The 22,801-nt window shown below is 46.9% G+C and overlaps 1 protein-coding gene across 3 annotated transcripts in view; it reads right to left on the bottom strand.

The window, feature by feature from the left end:
• Window positions 1-22,801, bottom strand: part of TRPM4 (transient receptor potential cation channel subfamily M member 4) — a 46,078-nt gene continuing 23,277 nt past the window's right edge. For all 3 annotated transcript variants that reach the window (XM_070558187.1, XM_070558188.1, XM_070558189.1), the window contains 13 exons: window positions 18,282-18,411; window positions 17,989-18,134; window positions 16,894-17,006; window positions 16,458-16,535; window positions 12,738-13,166; window positions 7,660-7,792; window positions 6,962-7,136; window positions 6,548-6,725; window positions 1,434-1,621; window positions 1,046-1,178; window positions 796-868; window positions 600-705; window positions 1-375 (listed from right to left, as the gene is read on the bottom strand). In XM_070558187.1, the coding sequence (XP_070414288.1) occupies window positions 371-375; window positions 600-705; window positions 796-868; window positions 1,046-1,178; window positions 1,434-1,621; window positions 6,548-6,725; window positions 6,962-7,136; window positions 7,660-7,792; window positions 12,738-13,166; window positions 16,458-16,535; window positions 16,894-17,006; window positions 17,989-18,134; window positions 18,282-18,411 (1,887 nt within the window). In that variant the 3' untranslated portion in view covers window positions 1-370. The remainder of the gene's footprint in view (window positions 376-599; window positions 706-795; window positions 869-1,045; window positions 1,179-1,433; window positions 1,622-6,547; window positions 6,726-6,961; window positions 7,137-7,659; window positions 7,793-12,737; window positions 13,167-16,457; window positions 16,536-16,893; window positions 17,007-17,988; window positions 18,135-18,281; window positions 18,412-22,801) is intronic.

The raw sequence follows: 22,801 nt of genomic DNA, 5'->3' as shown, positions 1-22,801 counted from the left end.
TCCTCTCAAATGGCTTTATTTCCCCAGTGTGGGGAGGTGTGAGTGGGGTCTATGGTCCCTGCGCCCCCAGGGCCCTGCAGCCTTCTCCCGCCCAGCAGGCTGTGGCAGGGCTTTCAGAGGGGCAGCGCCTGGGCTCCAGAGGCTGATCTTGCCAGCGTGGGGCTGGTTCCGGGAGGAGCCGGCCTGCCGTGGGAGGCACGGATGACACTCCCTGCAGTGGTCCCGACAGCAGCCCAGGTGGTGGTCCATGGGCATGGGGCCCCACCTCAAGGGAAAGGCCGCCAGGTGCAGGAGTCGAGGACCAGCTAGGCCTTACTCCAGGAGCAAAAGCTCCCTACGAGGGCTACTCCTTGAAGTCCACCAGCAGGACTCAGTCTAGGGGGAAGAGAGAAAAGAGAACAGGTGGTGAGCACGGAGAGGAAGACAGAAAAAATGGGAGACTGGCAAAAAGAAGGAAAAAAACAAAAGAGACAGAGAGAGTGAAACAGGGACAAAGGAAGGGCAGCAAAAGAGAAAACACTCAGAGATACGGGAGCAGAGACCCGAAAAGTAGGTAGTGACAGAGGCCAGAGATCCACAGGTAGATGCTCCACACTGACCTTTGGGCACAGGCGGGGACGGGGGTGGCGGCCCCCCCGGGGGAAGCAACGTAGAGCGGCTCAGGGCCTCGGCCACCCAGCCCAGGACACGGCTACAGTACTGGACCTGGGAATCAGGGGGGACATCAGGACACCAACTGCAACCCCACTGCCCCCACCTCAGCCACACTCCCTCAGACCGGCCCAGGGTTCTCACCTCCTGTTCCAGCCCTTTTAGCCGCTGCTCGTATTCGCAGATCTGTCTCAGCTTCTTCAACGCCGTGTCCACCCTGGGGACACAAGGCTTCAGGCAGGTGCCAGCATCCCTCCAGCCCCGCCCCAGAGCTCCGCCTTCCTCTATAGCATCCCAGGACCCCGCCTCTAGCTCTGCTCTCTGAAACCGCAGCTCCCTTCGCTCAACTCAACTCAGGGGGTCCACCCACGAGGCCGGAAGCCTGCCCCCTCACTTTTGCGACGTGCGCTTCAGACGCTCAGAGTCGCTCTCCCGCTTGTCCCGCGCGCGCGCCAGCAGGAAATTCTCCTTCTGCACCGACTCCCACGTCAACAGCCTCCGCTCAGCTTCCTCCGAGAGGAGGAGCCCTGGAGGGAGGGGTCAGGACCGAGTCAAGGGGCCCACCCATGATCGGACCTCTCCCTCTCCACCCAGCCACCCAACTCCAAACCCTCCGAGCGCTCTCCCCAGGCAACGCCCCCAGTGCGCCAGCCACGCCCCCTGTCAGTCTAAGCCCCGCCCACTAGTGCTTCTGGGCATCCCCCCGACCCTGGCTACGCTCTTCTTTCTCTCTAGGTCCTGCCCCCGGTGTGTCACTCTTTGGGGCCAAGCCCGGCTCTCACGCTCGAAGACCGGGGAGGATGGCAAATGGGCACGGCGCTTGCAGAATCGCCGGAGGAGGAGGCGCACGTGCGAGATGATGATGAGGGGTGGGGCCAACGCAGGCCGAGAGTGAAATTCCCGGATGAGGCTGTAACGCTGCGCCTTCCAATAGAGGTCGCTGTTGCCCTGTACTTTGCCAAAGGTGTGGCTGTGGAGAACAGAAGCCAAGGGTCACCTGAGGTCAAGGCCCAGTCAGGAGTAGGGGATCAAGGTTAGATGTCGGGCAACATCTGCTTGAAGTCCAAGGCAGCAGGCAGATGTTGGGGTCAATAAAGTCAGAGGATATTACATAAGGTGGATCAAGAGGGCCAAGGGTCAGCTGTCAGGGGTCAAGTTGGGGATGCTGTCATGAATTAGGATAGAGGTTTGAGTCAGGTTCAGAAGTCAGCCTGGACACAAATAACTAAAATCAGAAATGAAAATGGGGACATTACTATCAATCTTGCACAAATAAAAAGGATTATAATAGAATATCAACAAATGTATGCCAACAAGTTAGATAACCTAGATGAAATGGACAAATTCCTAGAAACACACAAATTACCTAAACTGACTCAAGAAGAAATAGAAAATCTCAAAAGACCTATAACAAGTAAAAAGATTAAATCACTAATCAAAAGTGTTCCAACAAAAAAAACCCTTCAATGGTGAATTCTATCAAACATTTAAAAAAGAATTAACATCAATCCTTCTCAAATTACTCCAAAAAATTAAAGAGGAGAGAACACTTCCTGGCTTATTCCATGAGGCCAGTATATATCAGCCAGACAAAGATATCGCAAGAAAAGAAAATTACAGACCAATATCCTTTACAAATATACATGCAAAAATTCTCAACAAAATATTAACAAACCTAATTCAGAAGCATATTAAAAGAATTATACAACATGATCAAATGGGATTTATCCCAGGAATGCAAGCGTGGTTCAACATACAAAAATTAATCAATATAATACACCACTTTACTAGAACAAGGGAAAAAAACATGATCATCTCAATTGACACAACACAGAAAGGTATTTAACAAAATCCAATACCCTTTCATGATTAAAAAGGGAAACTCAGAAAAGTAGGAATAGAAAAGAAACTTCCTCAGCATGACAAAGAGTACTTACCAAAAAAATTAATAAATTAATAAAATAAAAATAAATTAATAAAAATAATTAACAATACTTAAAATAATTATTAATTACATATAATTAAAAATAATAATAAATTAATAAAAATAAAAATAAAAAACAAAATTAATAAAATAAACCTTATCTGAATTGGAGTCAGAAGGCCTGCAGGGGGAGCTCTCATGCCCTATCACACATCATCAATTATACCAAATAGGAAGAGACAGAGCTTGCATCTTGGACAGGAAGTAAAGCTACCACTGAAGGAAGATTTCTCTCCCCACCTGGCAACAGCCCAGCCAATGAGAAATGCCACAGCTCAGCCAATGAGAAATGCCACAGCTCAGCCAATGAGAAACACCACAGCTCAGCCAATGAGAAATGCCACAGCTCAGCCAACGAGAAATACCACAGTTCAGCCAATGAGAAATGCCACAGCCCAGCCAATGAGAAACGCCACAGCTCAGCCAATGAGAAACACTACAGCTCAGCCAATGAGAAACACCACAGCTCAGCCAATGAGAAACACCACAGCTCAGTCAATGAGAAACACTGCAGCTCAGCCAATGAGAAACGTCACAGCTCAGCCATTGAGAAACACCACAGTTCAGCCAACGAGACACGCCACAGCTCAGCCAATGAGAAACGCCACAGCTCAGCCAATGAGAAATGCCACAGCTCAGCCAATGAGAAGCCGTTGCCACCCTGAACTGTTCCTTTCCCCCGATGGACTTTCCTTTAGCACAGCCCCTCCCTACTCCTGCTTTTGGTCTATAAAGGCAGCTCCCCTTCCTTGTTTGCTGCATTTGCCTATGGTTTGCCATAGCATGCACATGCCAAGTTGCAATTCTTTTGGCTATTCCCAAATAAACTCATTTTGAGGCTTTTCAAGTCAACACATCACACTCAATGAAGAAAGATGGAAACCTTTTCCCCAAGATTAGAAACAAGATAATGATCCCCACTTTCACCACTGCTATTCATCATCATACTGGAAGTTCTAGCCAGAGCGCTTAAACAGGAAATAAAAGGCATCCAAATTGGAAAGGAAGAAGTAAAACTCTCTATTCACAGATGACACAATCCTATATATAGAAAATCCCAGAGAATCACAAGAAATCTACCAAAGCTAATAAATGAACTCAGCAAAGTTGCAGGGTACAAGATCAACAAACAAAAATCAATTGTGTTTCTATATACCTTCAATGAACAATCCAGAAAGGAAGTTAAGAAAGCAATTCCATTTATAATAGAACTTAAAAGAATAAAGCACCTAGGAATAAATTTAACCAAGAAGGTGAAAGACTTATACCCTAAAAATCACAATCCAATTTTTCCAATGCTGAAAGAAATTTAAAAGAACATCTAAATAAATGGAAAGACAGCCTGTGTTTATGAATATGAAGATTTAATATTGTTAAGATATCAATACCACCCAAAGCAATCTACAGATTCAATGCAATTCCTATCAAAATTTCAACAGCCTTGTTTGTAGAAATGGAAAAGCTGATCCTCAGATTCATAGGGAATTGCAAGAGGCCCTGAACAGGCAAAACAATCTTGAAAAAGATCAAAGCCTGAGGACCCACCCTTCCCAATTTCAAAATTTGCTACACAATCAAAAAAGTGTGGTACTGGCATAAGGATAGACATATCAACCAATGGAATAGAATTGAGAGTCCAGAAATAAACCCATACATCTATGAGTGTTATGGCTTGAATTATGCCCCCGCAAAAAAGATATGTTGAAATCCTAACCCCTGGGACCTCAGAATCTGACCTTATTTGGAAACAGGGTCTTTACAAAGGTGATCAAGTTAAAATGAGGTCATTAGGGTTGGTCCCTAATTCAATATGACTGCTGTCCTTATAAAAAGGGGAAATTTGGATGAAGACATGTGCACAGGGAAAACACCACCTGAAGATGAAGGCAGAGATTGCAATGATGCATCTGCAGACCAAAATTGCCAGGAAACTTTCAGAAGCTGGGTGAGAGGCATGGAACAGATTCTCCCTCATAGCCCTCAGAAGGAACCAACCCTGTCCATATCTTGATTTTGAATTTCTAGCTTCAGAACCATGAGATAATAAATTTCTGTAGTTTAAAGCTACCTACTGTTTGGTACTTTGTTAGGGGAGCCCTAGGAAACTAATACAATGGCCAACTGATTTTTAACAAGGGTGCCCAGTCCATTCAGTGGGGGAAAAACAGGTTCCTCAACATATAGACCTGGAACAACTGGATTTCTGCATGCAAAAAGAATGAAGTGGGACCCCTACCTCATGCCATACACAAAAATAAAGTCAAAATGGACCAACAACCTGAATTCAAGAACTAAAACCATAAAATATAGGAGTAAATCTTCATGACCTTGGACTTGATGATGGGTCTTTAGATATGACACCAAAAGTACTAGCAAAAAAACAAAAAGTAGATAAATTGGACTTTATCAAAATTTAAAACTTTTGTGCATCAAAAGATATCATTAAGAAAAGAAAAAGACGGGGCTGGCCTGGTGGCACAGTGGTTAAGTGCACACGTTCCGCTTTGTTGGCCTGGGGTTCACCGGTGCGGATCCCAGGTGCGGACATGGCACCGCTTGGCAAGCCATGCTGTGGTAGGCGTCCCACGTATAAAGTAGAGGAAGATAGGCACGCATGTTAGCTCAGGGCCAGCCTTCCTCAAGCAAAAAGAGGAGGATTGGCAGTAGTTAGCTCAGGGATAATCTTCCTCAAAAAAAAAAAAATTAAAAGAAAAGAAAAAGACAACTAACAGAATGGGAGAAAATATTTGCAAATTATATATCTGATAGGAGTTTAATATCCAGAATACATAAAGAAGTGCTACAACTCAACAACAAAAAGACAAACAACCTAACTAAAAAATGGGCAAAGGACTTGAATAGACATTTCTCCAAAGATGTACAAATGGGCAATAAGCACATGAAAAGATGCTCAACATCATTAGTCATTAGGGAAACGCAAATCAAAACAACAATGAAATGCCAGTTCATACCCACTCGGATGGCTATAATTTTTTTAAAAGGGAAATAACAACTGTTGGCAAGGACGTGGAGAAATTGGAACCCTCATGGATTGCTAGTGGGAATGTAAAATGATGCAGCTGTTGTAGAAAACAGTTTGGTGGTTCCTCAAAACGCTAAACATAGAATTACCATATGACCCAGCATTCTATTTTAGAAAGATACCCAAAAGAAATAAAAACAGAGACTCAAACAGACACATGGATACCAATATTCATTGGAGCATTGTTCACAATAGCCAAAAGATGGAAACCACCCAAGTTTCCATCAACATATGAATGGATAAACAAAATGTCTTAGATCAATACAATGAAATATTATTCAGCTGTAAAAAGGAATGGAGAGCTGATAGATGCTACAATATGGATGAACATCGAAAACATTATGCTGAGTGAAATAAACCAGACACAAAAGGACAAATATTGTATGATTCTATTTATACGAAACATCTAGGAAAGACAAATTCATAGAGACACAATGTAGATTACAGGTTACCAGCGACTAGAGGGAGGGAAAAATGGGGCGTTACTGCCTGCTAAATGGGTACACATTTTCTGTTTGGAGTAATGAAAACGTTTTGGAAATAGCGGTGATTATATTATCGATGTAATTAATGTCACTGAATTATACACTTTAAAATGGCAAATTTTATGTTATATCTATTTTGGCACAATAAAAAATTGTTTTAAATATTCAACCTGGGCTCAGGGAGAGGATTAGAGTCCAAAGTCCAGGTCAGGAGCAGAGTCTGGCTGGGTTTGGGGACAAGCCATAGTTAGGTCTGAGTCAGAGTTCAGGGACTAAAGATAGAATTGATTAGGGTGGGGTCAAGGGTCAAGCTGGGATCAAGAGTCATGCTGGGGTCAAGGGCCATGCTGAGTGAGGTCAGATCAGAGAGCAGTTGGGCCTCACCTGAACATGGCGATGAGCAAATTGACCAGCAGGATGTTGGCCACGAGCAGGAAGATGATGAGGAGAAGCACTACCAGCCAGTTGGCATAAACCCTGACGCAGGAGCCCGCCTGGGGTCCCGGCGGGTGCGCCCAGAATCCCTCCTCCGAGGAGCAGTTGACGTGGTTCATGAGGGCCACTGTGAAGGGAGACAGAGATGGGGCCAGAGACAGAGACCTAAGGAAGACAGAAATTCAGAAGGGTGTGGGGGAGCAGAGACCCAGAGACAGGGAGGCTGAATACCAGAAAGAGAAGGAGTCAGAGACCCAGAGAGAGAAAGATAGAGACTTTGAGAGAGGAGTATAGAGATCCGGAGATGGGGGAAGAGAGGGGAGACTCAGAGGGAGGGTGGCAGTCCCTCTCATCCCTCCTTACCGTCCATGTCCTCTTGGGGGATCTGCCCGAAGATCTGGAGGTAGGGCCGGTAGAAGACGCGGCGCAGGATGCCCGGGAGGTCATGATCCTGGGGCCTAAGGAGCCCCTCTGTGGCCACCCCATAGGCAACCAGCCACACGCAGAGGAAGAAGAGGAAGAAGAAGACATCCTTCATCTGCAGGAAAGAAAGATGTGATCAAACCTGGCCCACACCCTCCTACCCTGGCTCCGCCCTTCCCGAGATTTGCCCAGCCTTTCCCTACCCTGGCCCCGCCCCCCAGTCCTCTGGCCACGCCCTTCCCTCCCTGGCTCCGCCCTCCCGTATTTTGCTCTGGCCACGCCCTTTCCACCTTGGGCCCCACCCTTCCCTCTCCTGGCGCCACCCTTCCCCCCTCTGGCCACGCCCTTCTCTCCTCTGGCCACACCTTTCCCTCCCCTGGCCCCACCCTTCCCCCCTCTGGCCACGCCCTTCTCTCCTCTGGCCACACCTTTCCCTCTCCTGGCCCCACCCTTCCCCCCTCTGGCCACGCCCTTCTCTCCTCTGGCCACACCTTTCCCTCCCCTGGCCACACCCTTCCCCCTCCTGGCCCCACCCCTCCCCTCAGCCACGCCCCTCCCTCCCCTGGCCCCACCCTTCTCTCCTAGGGCCACGCCCTTCCCACTCCTGGCCCCGCCCCCTCTGGGCCCCGCCCCCTCACCATCTTGTTCACAATGACGATCTTGGGCCCCAGCTGTTTGTTGACAGTGAAGATGTGCAGAAGCCGCAGTGTGAAGACCATGTAGTCGAGGCAGAGGACAGTGCGGCCCAGGTCATACAGGCCTGGGGTCAGCCTAGGGTGTGGGGAGACGCGCAGGGGTCACTCAAGGGTCACAGGGCGCAAAGGAAACCTTCCCAACACCAGGCTTCAGGAGAGGCTGCGGCCTCTCCCCGGCCAGAATCAGGAGCCTCGGAGTTCCCCGGGTTTCCTCAGATTTCCCAGCCGAGCTGGGCCTCCCAGGGCGCAGGCACCCATTAAACAGTGGCTGCACGAACGGAGGGCTGAGCAAAAAGCTGGGAGGTCCCTGGAACAATCGAGCTTGAAAAACTGCTGGAATATTTGCCCAACCCATAAAAGGCAAAATATAGAGTTCCAGCAAATGAATAAGCAGAAGACAAACGACCTGACAGGGAAGCGGATAAAGAATAACGCACAATTCACAGAGGAAAGTCAAAAGGCCGATAACATCAGCAATCCTTACGGGCAAATTGAAACTTATATCCCTATTTTGCATCATCATGTACTTAACCTTTGGATGGATTAAAAACCTAGAGTAAAAGGCAAAAATAGTAAAATCTTTAGAAGAAAATGTAGAATTTCTTCAAGAGCTTGAGATAGGATAAGATGTCATATACGAACAAAAGCCTTATAAGTAAGACATGAAATCACAAAGGAAAAGAGTGAATAATTCGACTACTTTGAAATACAAAACTTCTGTGCATCAAAAAATAATGTAAAGATGATGGACTGAGACAAGCGAAAATTTCTGCCAAAAATGCATAGCCTCAATTTGCGGGAACATCAGACAAACCCAAATCAAGGCAAATTCTACAAAATATCTGGCCTGGCCTGTTCAACAGTGTTATGGTCATAAAAGTAAGAGAAAGGGGGGAAAAAAAAGACATAATTATGTGAAAATCAGAAAAAAAGTCAGAGAAGGACTGAAGAACTGTGTGGATTAGAGAAGATTAAGGAGACATGAGAACTAAAGGCAACTTGGGAACCTGAACCAGAAAAAGGACATCAGTGGGATAATTGGTGAAATTTGAATAAGATTTCCTGGATTTGATCATGTAAGATGTTAACACTTGGGGGACCTCGGTCAAATGTGTATGGGAATTCTTTGTGCTTTCTTTTTTAAATATTTTAATTTTTTTTTTCTGGGAAAGATTCATCCTAAACTAACATCTGTTGCCAATCTTCCTCTCTTTTTTCTTTTTTTTTCCCCCTCTCCAAAGCCCCAGCACATAGTTGTATATTCCAGTTGTAAGTCCTTCTAGTTCCTCCATGTGAGCCCCCACCACAGCACGGCTACTGACAGATGAGTGCTGTGGTTCTGTGCCCGGGAACCGAACCCGGGCCACTGAAGCAGAGCATGCTGAACTTCAACCACTGGGCCATCAGGGCTGGCTCTCTTTAAACTGTTTTTTGCAACAAGCTTATAAGTTTCAGGTTATTTAAAACTGAAAAGTAAAAGAATAAAAAGAATGTTTAAGATAACATACAAAAGTGAAAAGACAAGCAGCAGACTGTGAGAAGATATTTAGAACAAAATCACCAAGGATTACGATTTTGAAATTAGGGAGAGCACTTACCAGTTTATATATATATATATATGCAAGAGATCAATGAACACAATAAAATAAAATTTAAAAACTGGGGCAAAGGATGTGAAAAGACAGTTGACTTAAGTACAAGCGGTCATAGGCATGAAAGATGCCCAACTTATCCAGCAGTCAGGGACGCATAAATTAAAACAAGGCGAGGTCATTTTGACCCATCCAATTGCCAAAAACGGTAACAGTTAAACAGACAGCTACAAAACTTTAGATTGAAAACATCAGGTATTTTCAGGCATGTCCTCAAGGGGGCACTCTCTTACCCTGATGGTGGGCCTGTAAACGGATGAAGCTATTTTAACAAGGAAATGGATTCACGTCAAGAATGTATGTACCCTTTGACCCACAAGGTTTACATCCGGGAGGTAAACTTTTATTACTCTGAAATAAGTCAAGAATATCTGTACCCTTTGACCTACAAAGTTTAATCCGGGATGTAAACTTTTATTACTTTGGAATAATAAAAAATTAGAAACAATCGAAATGTCAATCCGGAAGGGATTGGCAAATAAAATGAGTCATCCATTCAGTTCTGGAGATCATTGGAAATTTCGCCCGTGTAAGCCAAGATCTTTGGATTTTTTTTCCCACGCAATAATTATTTCCTCACTAGAAAATACAGAGTTTGACAAAGTATCTAAAATCTCACTGGTATTCCTGAGCATGGTAGCACACGGCCTTGGTCCTTTCATCTCAAAAGATACTTCACACAAAATATGAAGATAAACAGAAGCAAAGATTTCTGCAAAACTCTCATCTTGCTGTTTGAATAAATTACTCATCCCAAATTACCGTGTGGCATTTCTAACAGTACAGAGGAGCACGCCTCTCCCTGTGTCCACTGAGAAAATGGGGTGTCATTGCTGTCAAACCATCCAGCTTATGAAAGGGGATGCCAAGGCCCTTCGTCCCTTGTAAACAGTTACTAGGTTGTGTCCACAGAGCTCTTTGTCTGCCCCCCTCAAGACGAGTGGCATCCTCACTGATAGGACGTTATAAAAAAGAAACTTTATGAGCAGAATATTGGACCCAGAGCAGCTAATATCTGATTACAACTTCACGTTATCTTGAGTAGAAAATGAAAGAGACCTTGTGGAGAAACTTTTGGCCTGATTTCTCTCTCTTGAAATTCAGAATTTTTGTCTCACTGCCTTATGAAAAGAATTCATTCACTCATTAAACTCTGGCAAGGAGGAGCCTGTCTTGTCTGATCTTTAGCCAACCATAGCTAAAACCCGTTCTTCTGGATTCTGATGTGGCATTTTCAAAGAATAAGGTATATTTGCAAATATTGATGTGTAAAGAATGTCAGGACATACTGTAGACAAAAAGAAAAAGTTGCAGAAGAAAACAGAAAATATAATGTCATTTGTGTATGAAAGAAGTATGTGTAACTGTCCATGTAAATGCATAGAAAAAGAACAGGCAGGATGTACACCAAACTGTTCATGGAGGTAACTGCTGAGAAAGGGAGGACGCTTGAAATGATCAAGGAAAATCACTGGTTTCTGTTTTATGTCTTTCTTCATTTGTTTAATCTCGTTCAGTGAGGACATATTTCTGCATTTCTTTGATGACAGACTGTATTTCAAAGATATTTTAAGTTGCTGGGAGATGAGATAGATGTGGCTTGAAGAGTTTACAATCTTGTGTGAGGAGAAAGACAGCACAAGCCATACACAGAGCACCATTTGGGGGTGATCTCAGGACATCAGGGGAACACGAAGGAAGGACCCAGAGGTAGGCAGGATAAAGGAAGTTTGCAGAGACAGAGACAGCAAAGCTGAGGCCTAAAGGAAGTGCAGAAGTCGGCTTGGCCAAGGAGAGGAGGACAAAGTGTTTCAGGAAGGGGAACAGCATGTGCCAAGACCCAAAGACAAAACCATTTATTCCCAAGGATGTTTTGACTTGCCCTTTGCCCTCTCTCTGGGCACCACACAGTTTGATCTGGAAACTACGGAAGAAATGAACTAACATTACACAGCCCAGTCTGGGCAAGAGAAAATATCTGAGGGTAATTCCTCGCAATTTGTTTTTTACAAGTTAGCTAAGAAATAAGCAGAAACAGTCACAGTTTTTATGGACTAAAAAGCTGACAGAACATTCAAACCTCTCTGATGAGATCTGAACCTATTACTTTTGACCCAGGAAAACTGGCCATGCAAGAAATAAAAGCCACAAAGCAAAATTCACAAACACAGACCCCGGATTTTGGCAAAATTCAATACAGACAAAAACACGAACGATGAACCAAATATGTGTCATAACCCTTAACCCAATAATAACTAACCAAACCGAAATAATTTCAGAAACAGAAGATGAAAATAATTGAAGCTAGTTTAACTGCCCTGCATATAAAAGGGATCAAGGAAGTTTCACTAGAAAATACTTCCTGGATAAGAATTCATCAGGAAAACTCTGATGACAATTATATAATTTTTCAGACTGGAAATATCTAGGATCAAGGTCAAAGCCCTTTGTCCCTGTGATGAAGGAAATGCAAGTAGCTCTTAGAGAGGCTGGAGTGTAGACAAAGGAAAGAGAAAGAAAAGGGGAGACAGCCCTGCAGAGACGGGCGGCCTGCACCCAGCGGGGCCTCCAGTGCCAGGGCCAGGAGCGCAGGCTCTGTCCAGGGGTCCTGGGGAGCCACAGGAAGCAGGCAGGGACAGGTCAGCTCTGGGTCTAGGAATACCCTCGTGGGGCCCTCTGGGGGATGAACTGGAGGGAAGAGACTGGAGTCCAGGAGGGAGAGGCGGCCATGGAGGTGGAGATGGGGATGGAACTGAGAGTCGGGGGCATGAGGACAGGGCCTGGGACTGCCAGCCTGTGGAGGAAGAGGAGGCAGGACGTGAGGGTGGCACCCAGCATCTGGCCTGGTGTCTGGGGGAAGATACTGAGCTCACCGGGGACAGTGATGCAGTTGCAGGGCCAGGTTTGGGGGCTCACAGAAACATCCGGTAATCTCCAAATCTAGAATCAATGGCAGCAGAAGCAGTGGAGTTCTCATTTTAATCCTATGCCCCCTAAAGCCAGATATTCATATGTGATCAAACTGCTTCTAGACCATCTTTATGCAGTACTTTTGATCAAGAATGGATTTTTTTTTTTTTTTTTTTTGGTGAGGAAGATTCACCCTGAGCTAACATCTGTCGCCAATCTTCCTCTTTTTTTTTTTTTTTTTTTTTTAGCTTGAGGAAGATTGGCCCTGAGCCATCATTGGTGCCAAACTTCCTCTATTTGGTATGTGAGATGCCTCCACAGCATGGCTGATGAGTGGAGTAGGTTCCGGCTGGGGATCCGAACACCCAAAGCCGAGCTGCCGAAGCAGAGCACACAGAACTTTAACCGCTCGGCCACGGGGCCGGCCACAGCCAAGATGAAGGTCACAGGGCCACTCACCGGCAGCCCACGCCCAGGAGGAAGCAGGTGAGGGCCAGCAGGTCGATCTTGTTCCAGGTGTCCAGGAGGTAGAGCTCCAGGCGCCAGCGCAGCGGGGCGTGGCGGGAGTCCGGCCTGGAGCCCCCGGTGGCCAGGCTGGCCCAGCCGCTGCCCAGGCCCTGCCGCAGCTCCTCGCACAGCAGGGTGAAGACCCAGAAGTAGAGCAGGAGCTCCAGCAGCCCGGGCGGCTCGGGCCGGAACTCGATGAGCAGCACGCGCGCGAAGAGCAGCAGGAAGAGGAGGTAGCTCACCACGTTGCCCACGAAGGCCGTCACCGGCGCCCCCCAGAACTGGGGCCACCGGCGCAGGCGTGGGGGGCACCCCCTGCAGCAGCCCCTGCGGCCGGGCTGCCTCAACACCTCGGGCGTCTTCTCGGGGGGCTCTGCCAGCCTGGAGGAGAGGAGGAGACAAGGGATGAGGGCTCAGTCTGACCTCCGAACCTTGACCGTTAGCAAGACCCCTAACCCTTCACCTCTGACCTCTTCCGTCTTCACCACTTCTGGCCCTGCCTGTCCTGAAATTAAGTCTGATGTCCACCACCTCCTTGACTTTTGACTCCTGTAGCTAACCTTTGACCTCTGAAATCTCCTAGCATCAACACTGCTGGCCTGCCACCTCGGACTTCCTCCATCCTTCTGGCGTCTCACCGCTGGGATGACCTCTGCCTCTTGTTTGCCTTTTGACTCCAAGTCCCTCTTCTTTCACCTTCACCATCTCTGACTCTGTGTCTGACCTTAGACCATCTACCTGACCTCTGGCCCTGAAATATGACCTCTGACTCCTCACTTTTATGACCTCGGCTCCCCAGGTTTGACAACTCAGTCCCTGAATATTAACCTCTGACCCACAGATTCTGATATCAGCTTATCCAGCCCAGTTTTCTCATACAACTCTTCCTTCCCCATGTCTGATCTCTGACCACACAGTCCTAGCTGGCTTCTGAATCCTGACCTTCTCGGCCCACTCATACTCGCTGACCCTTCTCATCTGAGTTCTGATCCTGTATCCCAATTTCATCCTGACTCTTAATTCTGACCTCAAATAAGAAAGGCTAAAATGAGTCATACTAATAATAATAAATTCAAAAAGCTAACAGGAAAACCAAACTGGCTTGAATAAGTGTCCTCTCTTTATAAACCAAGCAGAAAGATAATAACCCAAAAGTGGAAACAACCCAAACGGCCATCAATTGATGAATGGATAAATCAAAAGTGGTCTATCCAGACAATGGAATATTATTCAGGAATGAAAAGGAATGAAGCACTGATCCATGCTACATCGTGGATAAATCTTGAAAACATGATGCTAAGTGAACAAAGCCAATGGTAAAAGACCACACAGGGCGTGCCTCCACTTATATAAAATGTCCAGAATAGGCAAATGCACAGACAGAAAGTAGACGGGTGGTTGCCCTGAGGCTCAGGGGGAAGTGGGGGGAGGGGAGTGACTGTTAATGGGTACAAAGTTTCTCGTTGCAGTGATGAAAATGTTTTCAAATTGTAGTGATAACTTTACAACTCTGTGAATATACTCTGTGAAAAACCATTGAATGGTACACCTTAAATGGCCAAGCTGAATAGTCTGTGAATTATATCTCAATTAAGCTGTTCTAAAGAAAATAAGTGGAAAGAACGGTAAAAGCTAAAGGAAGTGAGAAGTATTGGGGAAAAGGGGTCAGATGCAGAGAGAGCAGCTCCCTAATGACAAGGAGTACAGTCCTGGGGTTTCCTATTTCACCCTCCGCAGGGTCCTGACGGCGAGAACGTGGCAGGTCAGAACGCTTCCCAATGTCTGCCATCTTGACTCACCGGCAGCCGGGCCACACGCAGATCCCTGGGCCCAACCGCAAGCTTCCCGGGGACAGGAGCCAGGGATCTGTCCTTTTACAAAGATCTCCCTGGAGATCTTGCTCCCTGGAGATCACTGGCTCTCCACAGTGGCTAAGAGCACAGATTCAGGCACAAGAGGATCTGGGTTCAAATCCCACCTCTGTCACCAAGCACATGATCTGAGGATAGTAACTTAATGCCTCAGTTATTTCATCTGTAAAATGGGGATAATAATACACCTTACGGCATAGGGCTGTTCAGAGAATTAAATGAACTTATCTTCAAAAGGATTTAGCACGATGGCTGCCCACTGTAAGTATTCTGTGACAGCAGCCATTGTCATCGTCATCATCCTCATCACATGGTGCAAAAGTTGGGAAATCACTAGGCAAGGGCACCATTATTGATCCTGACACTGGGGCCTTCTAGCCAACCTTTTGCAGTGGTCCAAATTTTTTTTTCCTAGTTTTCTCTTCTATCTTGACAAATATTTTGCATTCTTTGTGCATTGTCTCAGAAAAAAAAAATATATATATATATACATATACACACACACATTTAAATTTGACATTTCATGAGGTATGTAGTGGGTTTTACAGACTATTGGCAGTCTGGTTATCAGAAACATTTCTTCTTCTGGGATATTGGAGGGTGTGGTCCATCCTTTCCCCATTTATATGGCTAAAGTAGAGATGGAGGATGCAAAGATGGGTATAAATGTGGGCCTCTTCCTATTTCTCTCTTACTATAGATTAAGACCCTTATACCTACACACATACACACACACACACACACACACACACACACGCCATTCAACAAAATAAATAATAAATGTATTAATAATAGCAGTAGTAATGATAATCCCCATTAACTGAGCACTGACCATGTGCCAAGCACTACGCTATGCATTTTCTCCACATTATCTCCAAGAATCCTCGCTCCCACTCCATCAGGCATCACGGTACCCTGTATGACGATGCACCAGATATTTTGGTTCTCTCCCAATGGGAGAATTAGGAGCTGAGGAATCCCCATACGACTTGCTTTACCAATGAAATATGGGCAAGAGTGACACCTGTCACTTCCCTTTAAGAGCCAGTAGCTGGTTCACCACGTCTCCTTTCCCTCTGCCATGAGACCAGCATCATCTCAGCTTGGAGGTGCCTGCTCATCCCAAAGTGGAGACCACGTGGAGCAGAGCCACGGCCCACCCGTGACTGGAGTGAGAGGGAGAGCTAAAGCTTCGCTGCTGCCAGCCACGGAGAGTCTGGGATGTCTTGTCATTGCAGCATTACCCACCCCAGCCTGACTAACACAGGGACAACCTTCCATGTGCCTTCTCTTTACAGAAAAGAAAGCTGAGGCTCAGGGGTGAAGTCACCGCCCAAGTCAAAGTCAGGATTTGAACTTAGGTCTGCTTGACTCAGAGCCACGTCCCTCAGCACCTCCACGCTGCAGGATTATCGGAAGATGGATAAATATTTTATTTCATTTGTTTAGGCCTGATTTTGAAAAGACCTTCATGGGCACCAAAGAACAAAGGCCCTGGAGTCAGGAGAAAAAAGTAGGCCAAAGATCCCCAAATGAACCAAATCCATGCAATTCCACTTGCGACATGGAACAGAAGTACATGTAGCATGAAGCAAGTTGATTTCCACTGAGGAACTCCTTGGTGGCAGAACCAAGCCTGGAGCGTGGCATTTGGGAAACTTCCTCAGTAGCTTCAGTGGCTTCAAGAAACCACCATCTCCTGAAGCCCCACGTCTCTCCCCTCTGGCCTTGCTCCCAGTGCCCCGTGCTCCTGAAGCCGCCCAGGGTGTCCCAGCTCACAGGGTGCTGGTGTCTCACTCACCCGGCAGGCCCTTCCCCATTGATGTCTGTATCCATGTCAAACATCAGGTCCTTCTGTGTGGACTCCTCCTCTGACTTCCTGGAGGGAAGCACAGAGGGAGAAATGGGGGCAGGCGAGAGTGGGAGAGGAATTCTCCAGAAAGACCCCAAATTCTTCACCCAGCAACATGGCAGGGAGATGGCGAGGTGCCTCCCCAGAGTCACCCCAAAGGGACCTTCCCCCAGAGCCATGGCCAGAGGGCAGAGGAACGGCCCCTAGCAATACCACAGAGAGACCCCCAAAATCTCAGCTCCCAGAACACGCCCCCAGTTTGAGAAGGCAAAGAGAATGAACAAGAGGTGGGGCACCGGACAGACCAAGTAGAAAGGCAGCCAGAAGTGAGCAGACAGGAGACACTGAGCGCCCCCTCCTGCCCATCTAACCCCGAGGGACTGACCTGAAGGTGATGAGGTCGGTGTAGATGAGTGGGGGGCAAAAGAAGGCAAGAACCAGGGCCCAGATGGGCGTGGTGCTGTCCATCTCCCCCCACCACTTCTGTGTCAGCAGAGACTGTGGGGTGTGGGGAGAATCAGGAGTCTGAATATACTCGCAGCCCCCTCCTGAAGACCCCAGGCAAGGACTGGGCCACAGCTCTAAGGCCCAGAGCAAGTGCTCAATGCCAGGACCATAACTGTGGGAGGTGGGGGAAGGCGAGGGCCACCTGTCCCAGGTTTTAGCTAAGAGAGGCAGACAGCTAACATTTATTAACCCAATATGGCAGATGCTGGGCTAAGCACTTCAATTAACCCTCACCACACCCCCAGGAGGACAGGTACCAGTACTTTCTCCCTGCTCACAGATGGGGCACAGGGAGGTTCAGGAAGGGGCGCAAGCTGGAAGCCATGAGTTCAACCACTCTTCAAAGCAAAGCACTCTGGGTAATTCTTTGAAAGCCCCACCAAATCATTCCAACAGGTGAGGATGGGACTTCCCGTCAGGTAGGCAGAACGTCCTGTCCTGAGGGTGGGACTCTCTGAGCCCCTGTCAAATTTAGATTAAGGAGACTGAGAAAGTTTTCAAAATGTCAGGATTGGCAGGATGGGAGGGACTGTGGGGGCAGGCAGGGCTTCCCGAAGGACAGGATTTCCTATAGGAAGGGTGGGATTTCCTGAAGCAGAGTTTGTCTTTGTCCAGAACAATAGGTAATTGTCCGGTGACGTCACTCTAGTTGAAACTTAGGAGTGGGGACCTCGTAAGGAAGTGGGAAGGACTTCCTAGTAAAGTCACCAGGAATTCCTGTTATCCGGACTGGAACTTTTAGGAGGGTGGGCTTTGCTGGGGGAAGGCTGGCTTTCCTGTGGCAGAGGGAGGAGCTTCTTAGGGGAAGAGCAGCCTTTCTGGGAGAGGCCTGAGACTTTCTAGAGGAGCGGTGGTCTCCAGGGGGAGGGGCTGGTCAAGACGACGGACTGCCCGCAATGGCAGGGGCTTATCCTCCACGCTTCCCAGAGTCCAGTTGGGAACTGTCTGGGATGTTGGGGTCTCAGATGCTCACCTGTATCCCGTCCTGGGCAAAGAAGGCACGGGCGTCAGCCTGCATGGCAAGCTGGAAGCAGGTGGCATCCCCCCAGAGCGGGCAGCGCCGGAGGAGCAGCCGGGAGGCCCGTTCCTCGCTGCTGTGGTAGCACTCGCCAAAGAGGTCTGGGGGCAGGGGGAAAGGGGTGGGAAGACAGTATGAGGGGAGAAATAAGGGCATGGAAGGGTGGGGAGCAAGATCCCGAGAGGGGGAGTGGGGAGATGGACTTCATGCAGCACTGTCCGTGCCCCCAGCACCCATGCCCCACGCACCGACACCCAGCCCCTCAAACTTGGCCGCCAGTTCCTTCCTCCGCGCCGCCTCCTGGGCCTCGGTCTCGAGGCGCGCCAGCACTCGCAGCAACAAACAGGCCCCAAGAGCTGAGGCCACAGCGTTGGAGCCCTGGAGAAACAGAGACGGGTCACGGATAGGGTCAGGGTGTGGAATGAGCTTCCTACAGGGATGAAGGAGGGTGGAAGCCTGTGATGGAGGGAGAGACGGAGCCGGATGTCAGAAATTAACCAGGGACACCAGAGGCCAAGGATAAAGCAATGTTTGCAGACGGATCTGGAAGAAACTGGACATCAGGTGAAAATGACAGACGTCAGGCGGTTCAGAGACTGGAACTGGGCTGGAGTGACATTAATGTCAGAGGTCACAGGTCAAAAGGCAACTGGCGATGTCGCCTATCATGGCAGAGAACTTCAAAACCCCGTCCGTCCACAAAAGCAACAAATAAGCTGGCAAAAGCTGTCAGAATCAACTTTTTGAGAATTCTGGAATCTAATAGAAAACTTACAACAAATAAGAGAATGCTTAATGAAGAAAGAAAATGCTAAATTTCAGGAAAAGAGCACTGTGACATTTTAACTAACCTGCCCCCCAGCTCAGTGGCGGCCTTGAAGGCAACGGCCCGCATTCCTGGCGCAGGCTGTTGCTACCAGAGGGGGCGATTCAGATCTTACTCTTAAATAATTATGGTTGGGCCTATGACCTAGCTGGTGGCTCCTTGAAGGAACAGCTGAAGGGCTTGCCTTTGTTTCACTGGTCTTGGAGCTTCCCAGAGCAGAAGCGGCTTCCCAGAGCAGAAGCGGCTTCCCAGGTGGTCTTTGAAAGCATTTCAAGACAAATATATTAGCCTCAGCTGCCTGAGGCAAAGAATAACAGTCAAGGCAAGCAACGGATACACTGAACGGCTTGGGAGGGAGGCGGCTGGGCAGAGAGGTACTTTGGAGAATAATGGGTTTGAAAAGCTCCTACGTGTATCAAGGAATCTAGAAGATTACACTGCATGACCGAGACTGGAGGCATGCTCACAAAAGACGAGAGAAAATCCGAAGCTTTCACCTCTGGCTGACCTGGAGGCTCAGCAAAAGCAGGAAGGGAAGGCTAAGGCAGAACTGTAAACAGGCTGACAGCTCTGACACGGACCCCAGCTCCAAGCTGCGAGAGTTTTGTCTGTCCCCCCCGCCCCCCGCCCCGGGCATTCAAGGCAGTCTCTGTCAAGTCACTAGCTGAATGCTTAACTAACAGGAGGACTTGAGACCAAGGGTCAGACAGCCACTAATGATTATTCTTAAACGTCATATAGGTAAACAAACATCACTCCCACTAGGTTCCTTGTAGATAACATCTCTGAAGCTTCGGTCACCTTGGTAACAGACTTCAGTGGCCACACCTGACAAAGAATACAAACTTTACGAAAATAGCTTATAAAAGTCACTAAACAAACAAACAACCCACAAAAAGCAGGAAAAAAGAAACTAATAGAAACTATTCTCAGGGCCGGCCCTGTGGCCGAGTGGTTAAGTTCTCGCGCTCCGCTTCGGCGGCCCAGGGTTTCACCGGTTCGGATCCTGGGCACGGACATGGCACCACTCATCGAGTCATGCTGACGCGCCATCCCACATGCCACAGCTAAAAGGACCCACAGCTAAGAATATACAACTATGTACCATGGGGCTTTGGGGAGAAAAAAAAAAAAGATTAACACGTATAATATAATGATTTACGCCTGAAATTTATATAATGTTATAAACCAATGTTACCTCAATTAAAAAATAAATTAAAAAAAGACTAACATGTAGGCTTAAATAATTATAATATATACAATAATTATAAAACTATAAAACTCTTATAAGTAAACATAGGGATAAAATTTTATGACCCTGGATTTGGCAATGGTTACTTAGATATGAGACCAAAAGCACAAGTGACCAAAGAAAAATTAGACAAATTGGACTTCATCCAAATTTAAAACTTTTGTGGCCGGCCCGGTGGTGCAGCAGTTAAGTTCACACGTTCCACTTCGGCGGCCTGGGGTTCACCGGGGTGGATCCCGGGTGTGGACATGGCACTGCTTGGCAAGCCATGCTGTGGCAGGCGTCCCACATATAAAGTAGAGGAAGATGGGCACAGATGTTAGCTCACGGCCAGTCTTCCTCAGCAAAGAAGAGGAGGATTGGCGGTGGATGTTAGCTCAGGGCTAATCTTCCTCAAAAAAAAAAATCTAAAACCTTTGTGCATCAGAAAACACTACCAACAGAGCGAAAAGACAACCCACAGAAAGGGAGAACATATTTGCAATTCGTATATCTGATAAGGGATTCATATCCAGAACATATAAAGAACTCATAATTCAACAACAAAAAAGACAAACAAGTCAATTAAAAAATAGGCAAAGAACTTGAATAGAGATTTCTCCAAAGATATATAAATGGCCAATAAGCCTGTGAAAAGATGCTCAACATCACTCATCATTAAGGAAATGTAAACCAAAACCACAGTGGCGTGCCACTTCACACCCATTAGGATGGCAATTATCAAAAGTAAAAAAAAAACCCACAGAAAATAACAAGCGTTGATGAAGATGGGGAGAAACTGGAACCCTTGTGCATTGCCGGTAGAAATGTACGACGGCACAGCCACTGTGGAAAATAGTATGGTGGTTCCTCACAAAACTAACCCTAGAATTACCATAAGATCCAGCAATTCCACTCCTGGATACGTACTCAAAACAACTGAGAGCAGGGACTCAAACAGGTATCTGTACGCCAGTGTTCATAGCGGTGTTATTCACAATAGCCAAAAAGTCAAAACAACCCATGTGCCCGTCAACACATGAACGGATAAACAAAACGCAGTATATCTACACCGTAAGATATTACTCAACCCTAAAAAAGGAAGGATGCTCTGACACATGCTACAACATGGACGAACCTTGAAAATATAATACTAAGTGAAATAAGCCAGACACAAAAGGACAAATATTGTATGATCCCATCTCTATGAGGTACCTGGAGGAGGCAAATTCACGGAGATAGAAAGTGGAATGGTGTTGCCAGCGGCTGGTGGGAACGGGGAGTTATTGTCTGATGGGTACCGAGTTTCAGTTTGCCATGATGAAAGGTTCTGGAGACGGATGATGACAATGGTTGCACAACAATGTGAATGTACTTAACGCCAGTGAATTACATACTTAAAAATGGTTAAAATGGTAAATTTTATATTATCTGTATTTTACCACAATAAAAAAAAAAAAAACAGAAAATAACAAGTGTTGTTGAGGACGTGGACAAAATGGAACCCCCATACGCTGCTGGTGAGAACGTCAAGTGGCGCAGCCACTGTGGAAAACAGTCTGGCTGCTCGTCAAAAAGTTAAATGTAGAGTTACCACATGACGCAGGAATCCCATTCGGAGGTGTATATCCAGAAGAACTGAAAACAGGTATTCAAACAAACACTTGGACACAAATATTCACAGAAGCACTAGTCACGATAGCCGAAAAGCAGAAACAACTCAAGTGTCCATCAGTGGATGAATGGATGAAAAAATGTGGTCTATGCACACAACAGAACGTTCAGCAACAAAACAGAATGAAGGACGGACAGAGGCGACCACGTGGATGAACGACGGAAACACACGCTAAGTGAAAGAAGTCAGATGCAGAAGACCACATATTATATGATTCTATTTATATAAAATATCCAGAACAGGTAAATCCAGGGAGACAGAGGGCTGAGGGGTGGTTGCCAGGGGCTGGAGGGAAGAGGGAATGGGGACTGGCCCCTTCATGGGTACCAGGCTCCCTTTGGAGCTGATGAAAATGTTCTGGAACTAAATGTTCTGGTGGCTGCACAACACTGTGAGTGTATCAAAGGCTGCTGAACTGTACAGTTTTAAATGGTTTAAATGGTGAATTTTATCTCGATGAAAAAAAGGTCTATACTTAACCGATGACCTGATGGGCTGAAAACAACCCAAGGCTGAAGAAGTCCTGTCAAGATATTTCTATGGCATATGGGGGCCGGCCCTGTGGCCCAGTGGTTAAGGTTGCGCACTCTGCTTCGGCGGCCCAGGGTTTCACCACTTCGAATCCTGGGCGCGGACACGGCACCGCTCACCGGGCCATGCTGAGGCGGCGTCCCACATGCCACAACTAGAAGGACCCCCAACTAAGAAGAAATACACAACTATGTACCAGAGGGCTTTGGGAGAAAAAAGGAAAAAAATAAAATCTAAAAAAAAGAAGATATTTCTATGGCATAAAAATAGGCTCTAGCTTAGATCCTATTCAAACCCCAAGACTCTTCTTTTCTTTTTCTTTTTTTAAAATTTTTCAAACTTCTCCAAGGTCTCAACACCTCCATCTCATCTGCTTCTGTCCAGGCCCTCATCTCGGCTGCCTGGAGGAGCCAAGCTTTACCTTGTTACGTAGCATCCTTGCCTCTAGTTTTGTTCCCATCTAGGTTGCAACTACAGCGATGTACAGCAAGTGTAACTATGTTTA

This window comes from Equus przewalskii, chromosome 9 (genome assembly GCF_037783145.1).
Source record: "Equus przewalskii isolate Varuska chromosome 9, EquPr2, whole genome shotgun sequence".
In the NCBI taxonomy this organism is placed as follows: Eukaryota; Metazoa; Chordata; class Mammalia; order Perissodactyla; family Equidae; genus Equus; species Equus przewalskii.
This window is presented reverse-complemented; position numbering and strand designations above follow the sequence as displayed.